This window comes from Sipha flava, unplaced genomic scaffold (assembly GCF_003268045.1).
Source record: "Sipha flava isolate LNK unplaced genomic scaffold, YSA_version1 249_pilon_pilon, whole genome shotgun sequence".
Taxonomy (NCBI): Eukaryota; Metazoa; Arthropoda; class Insecta; order Hemiptera; family Aphididae; genus Sipha; species Sipha flava.
Window position 1 is genome coordinate 1,811,008 of NW_020272898.1, and position 12,579 is coordinate 1,823,586.

A 12,579-nucleotide genomic window follows, 5' to 3' on the forward strand; every position below is an offset into this window, starting at 1 on the left:
CAAAGCGTATGAAATGTATTCAGCTTTTTTTTGTTCAGTTACGGGCGGAACAATACGGTTATTACATTATAATATTGTTACATTGCTATATGTCGATAATACCTAGTTTTTCAACCAACGTGTTCGTCGGAAAATCGTGTAACGATTTTGCGTAAAAACGATGACTTAAACTGAAGCTATAATACCGAGAAAATCGCATTGGACGTCTTGTTATATCTCATTTAGTGATATACTTGATATTTTATATTTCATCAAAATTATTTGTGTAAAATACGCAATAATTTAAGTGTATTCGATATAAAAACCATGGCTGCGCGTATTTTATTTTGAATTTTATTTCAAATGAAGCTAAACAAATAACAAGTATTTTCGGTTAAAACGAAGACCGGAAAAATCACAAGGTAAAATTGTAAGAAAAAAAAAAGTTTACGATTTTACGAAAATAATTTTATAAATATTTACATAATTTTATCGCGGAATTAAAAACTGAGATTGTCAAAAAACATAAAATGAGTAAAATTTGTTTTAATCCACGCTTTGAATATGATTTTGATTTTATTAAATAATTTCTAGTTGAAATCTTTAAATTAATAAAACCGTAAGAACAAAAATATAAAAAATTAAATAAATGTAGCAATACTTAAACAGTTCTGTATAATAAAACTTAAGCTTAAACTAAAAATCACGAAAAAAACAATTGCAGTAAGCAACCGAAGCTAAGGATAAACATTTTAAACCATAACATTCAACGATCTTTGTAAAAAATTTTACTCCGTAGGCATAATGATAAAAAGAAAGTTGTGTTTTATAAAAAAATTATGTTAATTTAACATTATGATAGGTTAACGAACGTTAACAGTAAAAATACTACAACTAATACAAACGCAGGAAGTTCAAAACAAAAAGCGTTAGCTAAATGTTCATAATATATTCAACGAGCGATGATTTCTTTTTGTATTTTAATTATAAGTCAGTTAACCTCCGACGTAAAACCGAGGCGGCTTGCAAACGAAAACAGCAGTGAATAGGTCGATTACATTTTTCATCTTACCGAATGTATATGTGAAAATACGTGATAATAAAGAACCGTAGTTATTAATGATCGTGTAATCTAAAAAAACAAATACCTTAATGTGGATATTTTACACAATGAAATCTTATATTAAAATAGTATAATTTATTATGTTACATTTACTTTTTTAATGAGTTTTATAAATGCGGTTTCGAGCGGTCATCGATTTTTAAGATGATAAAAGCGATTTTCGTGTTTTACATTAATTTTTTTTTTCGAATAAAATTCACTGGAAACATTATTCAACCATTACCAAACGCAGTGCGTCATTAATCTACACTAAGCTCGTATATCGACGGAAATAATCTGGTTGGCACTTGAAAACGATGGTACGGCGTAAAAACCGTTTCAGTGTGACGAACTCAGGGGTCAAGCAGATAATAAAGAACTTACAAAACAAATATACGTTTACGAATCCATGAAAAAAAAACCCAAAAGTGATCGTGATGCTAAATGAAAAGCATTCTTGGTAATTATTTTTGTAATAATGTTGTCGATGGTTAATAATAATATAATTATTTTTTAACCCTTAGTAAAATATTAGCGGAACATGTTTTTTAATGTGTTTTTTGCATATCGCCTTGTACTGCTATTACTGTATGTTCGACGTTTTAGGGATTAAAGAAAAAAAAAACATTTGTTAAAAATTTTTCCTTAGAACCTACTTAATAAGCGGATACGAGTGTTCGTGTTTCCATCAATAAATTCAAAACTGTAGTAAAAAAAAATTCGTCCGTAAGGCGAGATCACTATATTTACAGCAGCCAAATTCTTGAAAATATCGTATCAAACGATCGTTTTAAAAACTATTAGATATGTAGATAGCTGCACTATATCCCATGAATTTCGTTATAACCGTTTCTCGTGTTCGATCGTACACATTTATGCGTTTGGTTGTTTCGTTGCATCGTTGCATTAAGTTACGTGGGCGTACACGCATTTACTAAATTAAATTACCACCATAATAGAATCCATTACAGTGATAAAAACGGTGTAAATACCAGGTACGCTGAAGTGCATCAAAAATAATATGATATTACCTACAACCAGTGTTGGGACTTATCTAGACAAATTTATCTAGATAAATTATATAGATAGATTTTTTGTCATCATTTATCTTATCTAGATAAATGACGCTAAGTTATCCAATTACTTATCTAAATTTTATTTTATATAGAATTAGTTAATTTTATCTAGATAATTGTCTGTATTCTTGCCAAGATTAGAGTTATTTTTATTTTTGTACGGAGACGAATCTAACAAATCAGAGATCATCAAAATCGGTCCAACCGTTCTTGAATTATAAATTCTGTAACTAACCTGACTTTCTTTTATACATATAGATTTTGTATTCATAATCATAATTCGTGTATTATAAATAAGTAATTATTATTTCTTGGTATGACCTTTTGTTTGTATTTTCATGTTAGGAAAATATTTTTGATAATTTTAAACTTAATTTCTTATTTTTCCACGGAAGTTCCAAATATATTAGGTATTTGATTTTAGTATACACATGTCACTCATACGCTGAATAGTCATTACTTCACTCTTGGAATCCGTTAAGTCTTAACTATTTTTAGAATAATGAAAATCATCAAATTAATATTATATGGAAAACAATATTGTTAACTTTATGTATTCTGTATTCATCCTGATACCTACAGAGAAATTTTAATTTTTTTTTTTTTTTTGTGTAACATTTTAGTGATTAACTATCATTAAATATTGTATATTATATATAAATAAATTTAACATCTAGGTACCTATTAATGATAACGATTATAATTGAGTCTTCATAGATATTATTAGAATATGAAATATTGATCAAAAAATATCATTTTTTGAAAATATCTTTTTTTTATCTAGATAAAAATGAAATTATCTTTTATCTTTATCTAGATATTTTAATTTTTTTTTATATATTATCTTTAACTAGATAAATTTTGCATCATCTATTCCCAACACTGCCTACAACTAATTATCACTCCTCAGACTTCAAACCATTATATTTTTTGAGCAAATTTAGGTACTTACAAAAAAAAAAATAAATGATCCTTGTATACAAATAACCAAAAAATATTTTACAAAAATGTTTTAAGTATGTAGAGAAATATGGAACTACAGTTAAAATCAGTGTCGATTGTACATGATCGCGGTGGTTAAATTTTAAGCCCGGGTCGTGGTATTGCAATTGGAAAACAGCTACAAGTTATGATTGCGCACCACTTTTATCGAAAATCCCGTTCTATTGTTAAACTAAATTTCTGTATCTTATAATATTAAATCAACTTTTATTGTGAGCTCATGAAATGAAATTGATGAACGTTTTTTGGATCAGATGTGCTACAAAACAGTTATCGATTCTCCGAGTCAACCCGCGTCCACAATCGTTTTGTCCCATCTCTTTCCTCAAGGTTTCATTATTATTTTTTTTGAAAATCTTCGTCATCTTCATTTTTCGTTCTGTGTACGTGTTATAACATGTACACGATGAGAATAAAAATCCCTAAGCAGTCCTGTAACCACCCTTTGCGGCGCTCTTGGCGAATTTCATCTTGGGGCTTGTTTAATACAAGTTGTTAAATACAATTGTTAAAAATAAGTTTTAATTCAACTCAAACTCGCACCCTCTCATTTCCGCGCTCTTGGTAACCGGCCATTTCGCCAATCTCCAGTTACAGCACTGTCCCTAAGCTGTGCGCGAAAATGATCCATACGCGCTCTTTGTACCAGTGATTTTGCGTATTGCTCTTTATACCAATATATATATATATATATTAATATATTATAACAATAGACCGAAGCCGGATGATTTCCGCTATGGGGAAGGAAGATGGGCGCTCTTCAATTTAGCAATCTCTTTAATTGTGTTTCAATTCGAAAGCATATAACATAATAATATATCTCTTGCAACAGTACTCGCTGAATCACTCACGCACATTTACATGCTCGCATGCAACAATTATACAATAAATGTATTACGATGACAATAATACGTAATATTATAAACGTAGTTGTTGGCTTTATAATTATTATTTTTATTATCGTTTATAAAGGCGACGTGTTTTCGTATTATGGTGATAACCGATTTCGCGCGCGTGAACCAGAACCACACACGAGTTCCGCTTTGTAGAGTATTATTTTTGTTGTTTTTATATTATATTGTTTATACTAACATTGTTGTTACGTATATCATTGTGATGATATCGCGTGTTATTTGTTACGGTATGTAATATAATTTGTACAATGAGGTGGTTTTCCTCAGTTTAGGAGGCTTTTTTTGTGTACAGAAAAGCCATAACAAATATTTTTTATATTATATAGTGTGTTTGTGGCTGTAAGATGAAATAAAAAAAAACTAATACTCTTGGTTGATCAGTTTGTTTATGATTATTATTTTTATTTTTTTTTTTAACATTAATTTTGATTAAATAAATAATTATCAAATAATTTTTAATAATTGTTTTTATTATAATTGACATCCTTCAAAGTGTAACTCCATACATACCAATATAATACAAAAACAAAACACACCTTTATCACGCGCCTAAATAACATATATTAATAATCGACGTAGAATAATTATTCCCATTTCCAAAAAAATACTTTGCTCACACCAAATGTTTAAGTTCAATCCTGAAGCAAAATATTGAATGAATATGACTGTTACATATTTTAGCTGTACGTTTAACAACTTAAACGAATGTGTATATAAATTTGGTTATTAAAAAGGCATGTTAATATTCTTCGAGTAAAATACTTTTCAATTAATTAAATTTAGATGTTTTCAATTTAACATAATTATGGAACTTTAGCATTAATTGCACTACCTTTGGTATTTAATTTTGGTATGGCACTGATTATAAACAATATAGCAAACAAAACTAATTATTATAAATACATGTAATTTGGCCAAAGCTATATCCTAGTTTATTAAAATTTAACTCATTACCTATTATTAAGAGAAATATTAAATTTAATTTTAAGTTCGAAATTACTTTAATTTTTATTTAAATTACAAAAAATGAATTAGTGACCTAATTAAAAAAAAATTAATACTTATCAACAAATATTTTACAAATTCCTGCAAATATAAAAAAAACCAAATAACTTGTTATTATTACAAAATTTATAATGTAATTATGTGACTAGTTTTAAATTATTTTACTTAGCTTCTGACTGGTTATGATTTAATTTAAAAATATCTTGATCATCTAATAATAAAAAATTCTTCTAGACCCATGTTCATATCACTCGTTTTTTTAACTCTAAATACTCAACCCGCTTTTCGGTTTGATAGAGTAAGTCATAATAATGACATTATTAACTTAAACAAATTTAGAAAAGTTATTGACCAAATCGTTGTTATAAACACTCGCTTAAAGACCCCAAATGATATTGAAAACGCTATTTAAAACCTAACCGAACTTATTCAATCAGCAGCATAGAAATTATCACTTGTGTCTCAAAAATACCAAACATACTCATGTGTGTGAAGTTGCTCCCTCTATTTAAAGCTAGCAGTTCCAAACCTTTACAGGAATTTTGTAATTCTTTTCCTTTAATTTGCTATGTAGTTTTCAGAATTTACATACTCGTGGTTTTTCCGGAAATTAATTTATGAAACCCTATATTTTACAAAACCCTCCCGCCTAATTTCAAGACATGTACTCATCTGAACTTAGAATTTTTAATAAAACACCCAGACATTGTTTAATTAATATTGTACTGGTTTTATTTTTTCGCAAACGATTTGCGTTGCAATGCAGATTTAAAAAAAAGTATAACCAACGATAGTGCCATAATTTATTATTGGTAAGGCCCATTAGGAGGCCAAGTCAGAATATTCCAAATTTATATCTTAGCACAACCCACTTCTCAGAAAAAAATCTATTAGCTATATGTATTTAGTCAAAACCATAATGAACGAATAGTTATTTTATTATAAATGGCAAACTAGACTTCTGGAGAATTTCGATTCATTGTGTTCAAACTACTCTCTATTATTACAATATTTTTATATTTATATTATAATATTTATTAGCAAATAATTTTTTCTCAATAAACTTTTAAAAAAGTAAACTATACTCATATATTAATGACGTGAAGATCACTTTACATTATAGCAAGAATTAATTTATACTACAGTATTTGAAAATTTAATATGAGTTGTGAATTTATCTCATGTTGTGTACATTGTACAATGTACATATAGTCAGTGTTGGGAATAGATAACTAAATTTTTATCTAGATAAAGATAAAGATAAAGAATAAATATTTTATCTAGATAAAGATAGAGATAAATAAATTTAATTCTTATCCAGATAAAGATAGTTAAACAACCATTTTATCTAGATAAAATTAAGATAAATTGTATAATATGAAAATTTATATTTTTCGCAATAGATGTTTAACTGTTCTATTTTCATAACCAACACAGCCACAGAATTCAATGTCCTTTTAATAGAACATAGAGATCTGGATGAATAATAAATATAAAATAGGTATTACTATTAATTGTTGTATATAAGCGTAGAATAATATTCCATATTTTGACGGGAAACCACGTCATCTGCAGTATCATCATCTACCTCCTGAATTATCCGTTTACTTGAACTTGCCTTCTTTATTATATATTTATCCATTTTGTGAATAAATGTTAAACTAATTCAAAAAGCAATCACAGACTCTACCTAGTTTACAGCAGTCATTAGGTACTCATTACTAAGCGCAACAATAAACAAATAATAATAACAAATAACCAAAAATAATTATAAATCTAGACATTTCATAATAATAGAAATTAAAATGTATAATATTGTAAGGAGTACTACCAACTTAAAGTACCTTCAAATTTCCAGCTGCCACAACATTCGTAAACGTTAGAAATTTGGTCTTGTTTCTGTGTTTGTAGTATGAACAAAAATATATAAAGTAATTTAACATAATATTATTTTATCTCAACCATTCGTTCATTAGAATTACACGATGGATAGGGGGAAAGAGTGCTGTCGCCTGTCACCAATCAATACAATCGTAACGTATGTTACTGTGTTAATGTAAGTAAAATTGGTACCTATTTATGATATTTATTAATAGTACTCAGATAATAATACTGACATAAACACAAATAAACGATAAACCCATCATTATTGTTAAATTAGCCGATAGTAATATTTTTATACCATTAGCAATATATTAATATTAAATAATAACGAATAAAAATTTTAAAAATTAAATTGTAATTAAGACCAAAAAGTATGTCCTCGAATAATTTATCTAAATGTCTAGATACGTAAATTGTTTATCTATGATAGTTGTCAACAGTTTATTTATATTTATCTAGATAAGATAAAGATAATTTAAAAAGTTATCTAGATAAATTATCTAGATAATCCCAACACTGCATATAGTATAGGTAGTATATTAGTATATAATATGATTACAGTTACATATATCATTCATTGTAATTAAAATATATACACAGTGTGTATTACACACATATTACAACAATAAGTTAATCATACATCGAGAAATACTTGTTTTTGTACATTTTTACGAATAAAATAGGTTTAAACACGTTTAAAACAGTTTAGACCAATTAAATAAGAACACGATATTTTTTTTATATATTTTTTTTTAAATAAGCAAAAGAATTATATTAATTAAAAAAAAATAAAACGTTTTTTTTTTCAAATAAATAATATCTATCATGCATATTGTAAAAAACGTACAGACTGTATGTATCTAATAAATAAATATAAATACTTGTCCATAACATTTTTTTTTAAATATATAAAAATGTTAAAAGAATAAATTTGTATATGCATATACCCTCTCTCCTTCCATTTATGTATTAAATTTACTTAACTTATTATAAAGTTTTTCATAATTTAGACAACAATGATATTTAAAGAAGCTACCAATATTGGGTAGTAACATGACGGAAAGTAAGTTAATATATTTTTTTATTTTTTCAATTGTAGTTTGAAAGTAACGTAATTACTTTTTTATTAAAAAGTAAAGTAATTTATTTCAAATTTAATTTGAGTAACATAAAATGTAATTTCATTACATTTAAGTAACAATGTGTAAAGAAACTAATTAATTTTTAAAGTAACTAACCTAACATAGGAAGCTATAATATTACTTAAATTAGCGTTATCCTTGTATTTAAAATGTTTAAAATATTTTAAAAATAATATAAAAATATAAAAACAATATTACTATTGTAATGTATTAATTAATATTAATAAAACTATGGTCAACGAACAAGCTTTATTTACATAACGTTGAAAAATACTTTTCAATAATCAAAAAAACACTGTCCATTGAATTGAATATTATTATATTATAAAAAAATTTTAATCAGTTTTAAAATTAAAGTTGAACTGTCAATATTTTTTTTACAGTTTTGTCTATAAACAGTGTATTAAATTATATTGAAGTTACCTAACTAGATCATAAAACGTTGGATCTAATGAAAACCTCAATGAAAACTTTTATTATAAATTCTTATGTTTTGAAATATTAGCTTTTAGTTGCACTCAAACCTTTAAAATCATTAATTTAAATTGTAGTTCATTATTCATTTATTATGAAAAAAGTTATGAAAAAATCCTCAGCCAACTATAGGATTATAATTTACAAAATTTAAAAAATAAATACTTGTAATATTATTTAAATAAATGTATATTCAAATAGGTCTTTTATAATTATTGATTGATTATTAATTTTATAATTTATATGTGATATATATAATCTAATATCTAATATTTCAATGAATTCAAAATTTGATCTCGGTTAAAGTTTCATGTAATTTTTTCTCTATTTTTTTACTCAGAACAATTTTGAGAAATTGTAAAAATTACCACCTCGAAGTACCAGACATAATTTCCAATCAAAACCCTCTTATGTTTTGATGATCGGAGCCATTCTTCTGGTCGAAATCGTGTACACAGAGAAAACAAAAAACCACACATCAAGCTAAAATCGATACAAAATGAACTAAAAAATACTAAAAAAAAAGTTTAATTGGAAAATATATTATGCAACATTGATACGGTTGCATTATTAATATGTTAACTCTTCGTGTTTCATCTGTCAACCAGTAGTTAAATATCATGACGTGATGTCTAACATCAGTTACCTATCAAGGTATTTAATGTTGTGAAAATTAGAAAAAGTATTCGACGGGTAAGAAACACTTGTGACTGCACAATTATACGAATTACATATTCTATAGTGTCACAATGCTTTGTAGTACGTGAGTTGCAAGAGATAACGTTTTTCCAGTATCGGAAAATTCACTTTGCAACGGCTAACAGTTACAGGTTTTGTTATGAGATAGACGTGTATAAATTATAAGCAAAGAACAAAATGATTGAAATTTGGAATTTTTTATTTTTTAACAAAACCCATACGTTTTTTAATCCTCTCGTAATACTTTAACGTGTAATAATGTCATAATGTTTTCTCGGTATGAAATTATAGAAAATCGTTTATAGTTGTAAGTCGTTATTCTTGAGTAACATTCGAATCAACAACGACCTTGGTCACTAACAGAAATTGATACTCGTAAACATTATGTAATAATTAGGCTTACTTTTTATTATCGTATCAAAAGACATTTTACACATTCAACATTAAACTTCGGAGATGGTTGCTATACCGAAAAACATTTAAGTACGTATAAACAAGTTTAACTTACTATATTACAACGTTTGAGCTTCCGTATTAAAGTACCATAACTGACAATAACACTGCTATTTTCCAATTCCGTAAGTAAAATGGGACCAATTTTTGTAATTTACTACTTCATATTATAGTTATTACCAGCAGTGTCGGTCTGGCCCACACGAATATCCGGTAATCGCCGGAGGTCCTAAGATTTATTCTTGAAATAGGGGCCCAACCAAGGATGGATCCACAATTAGAGAACTGTGGGTCAGGATATTTCAAGAGACTACTAATTAGAGCCTGAAAATGGATTTTAAATATATTTCTTGTAACAAAAAATAATATGATAATATAATATTTGTTTTCTATGTTCATTCATAATTATCATTGTAAACATTTATCTTATTTTATGGAATCTGGTATAGAGATGTTTTATTTTACTATAAAATTAAACCAAGTGTTATTGGAGAGGGGGAGAAACTGAGGAATTTGCCAGTTTAGTTGTATTTTCAACTAATAGTCAGCAAACTTCAAAAATATAAAAAGCCTTTAGAGGGTCATATTGTCAACAAATATTAATTGTGGGTCAGCTTACTTCCTGAACCTTTCCTAAATCCGCCCCTGGGCTTAAAGCAACCAAGCTAACATGAAACATGATAGTAATTATTTTCCTGAATTAAATTAAAATTATGTTATTCTTAATCTTGAAGTATTGTTAACATGATTTAATTACTGAATTGAATAATATTCAGATTAGTGGATTAAATAGAACTAGGTACCTATAACCGCTATAGTTTATACAGTTTTGTTTTATTTATCAAAATTGAACAAATATAAATGCTTTAAAAATTAAAATAGGTGTTGTTAACCATCGCATATAGGACTACAATGATAATTTGATAATATTGGCTCTGGAAAAATATAAAAACAAAAATAAATTAAAATTTATTGTAGAGGTCAAGCGTAGCGAGAAAAACATTTTTAGTAGGTGTTTATTTAATCTTCTCCAATATTATGATGTTTAGGGGCCAATTGTAAATTTTTTGTCGGAGGCCCAATATGAGTCAGACCGACACTGATTGCCAGAGTAAAACAATAATAATTTTCTATTTGGTTTTGTTCGTTCGCGCATCCACAGTTTGAGATAAAACGCATTCGAAATTATTTTTCTTGCCAGTCGGATCATTTCTTATTTTGACTTTAACATATTTAATAAAATCCCTATAACTTGTGTGTTTTTAATTTAAATTTTTTTACTTTCAAAATAAGACTTGGAGCGAAATCAATTTTGAGTGTTGCTTTCACAAAACTTAATTCATTACCGTTAATATTTTTGCGATTTTGACGTTTTCGGTTTTTCTCGTCATTGTTATAACAAAATAAAATGGATTCAAATTTTTTTTTAAATTCTTCTTTCAATCATTAATTTTTCATGTCAAAATAAAATAAAAATAACAGAGTTAAAAATTACATTAACTTAAATTCTTGGTTATTTTGGATAATATGAATGTAATTGTAATAACAAGTCATTTTTTATCTAGCTAGTTTTGATCACTCTTATTTTTTTTTTACACTTTTTTTTCGAACCGAAAAAATTATATTGATTTTACAATAACGTAAATTAACGTTAAAAAAACTACCTATTAGGATAATAAAACTAGGTACCTACTATATAAGTGTTTGTTCAGCATAGTATTTACCTTTAAAAGAATCGATTGGAAATAATTATTGTACGTTTATTGTTCTATGTTATATAGAATCTACATTGTAGATAAATTGAAGATTTAAAATTTCATAAATAATTCTATGTTATTATGATTGTTATTTTTAAACTAAAATGTAATAAATTCTTCAGATACGAATTTCAGATTTGGAAAAAGAAAGCAAAATAATGTCTTCCAAAAAATAAATTAATAAACTATAGATTCCCCATCGTAATTATAATTTACATATATTTCACATTTATGGAACGTTAATATTTTGAATAATCGATGGCATGATAAATTATATATATTTACAAAAGAATAAATATACTATAACTCACGGCTGAATACGATTTAAATTCGATAAATTTAATTTACCTTATGTATTTTTTAAGTTACGCCTAATACCTTATAGCCGATTTAATGTACAAATGTATAAATATATGTTATGACAATTTAAAATATTGCACCTTTGTGCATAAAATATTAAAAAAAAACGCTGTAGAATCATAGGTAGGACTAAGGGGGCGCAGTAGGGTATATTTATACCTGAGTTCAAATGTAGCATTCCTGTTTTTTTTTTCAAATCTATATAATTTATAGTAATTATAGTTAAATACTGTTTAATTTTATTTTCATCAATATCAGCACTTCCAATATTTTGGCTCTAGTTAAGCCCATATGTAGAACCCATTCAGATAAGAATAATTAAGCTCATGCATAATATACAATAAATATTGAAAATGTTGTACGTAAATCGTACAAAAGATCATACACGAAGTCCAACATTTTTGATCAATTTTATTTAATCCTACATATGATAAAAATCTTGAAGTTTGTACATTTAAAACTACGATTTGGATCATAGCAAGTGTTTCTGATATATATTTCAAGTTTCTTGCATATTCTATTGGAGTATTTTTTAGGAGTCTCAAACGATATATTTTTAAATATCGATATCGAATTGATACAACCAATATTTTATCATGGTATCGAAATATCGTTATATTAAAAAATCGATATATCGATAAATCAATAAATCAATAAATAGAAAAACCTTATTTATATTTAGTATTTAGTATTTTCTAATATTTATACATAAATATATATCGTTATTAATTT

The 12,579-nt window shown here is 26.3% G+C and overlaps 1 protein-coding gene across 5 annotated transcripts in view; it reads left to right on the plus strand.

Moving 5' to 3' along the window:
* LOC112684345 (arrestin domain-containing protein 3-like) overlaps positions 1-12,579 on the plus strand; it is a 162,113-nt gene that overhangs the window by 71,932 nt on the left and 77,602 nt on the right. The window contains exon 1 of one of the 5 annotated variants that reach the window (XM_025555820.1): positions 1,268-1,541. The exons of the other annotated variants lie outside the window; for them this stretch is intronic. Within the exon in view, the coding sequence (XP_025411605.1) occupies positions 1,526-1,541 (16 nt within the window). The 5' untranslated portion in view covers positions 1,268-1,525. Of the gene's footprint in view, positions 1-1,267; positions 1,542-12,579 lie in introns of those variants that run through there. 5 annotated transcript variants of the gene reach the window in all.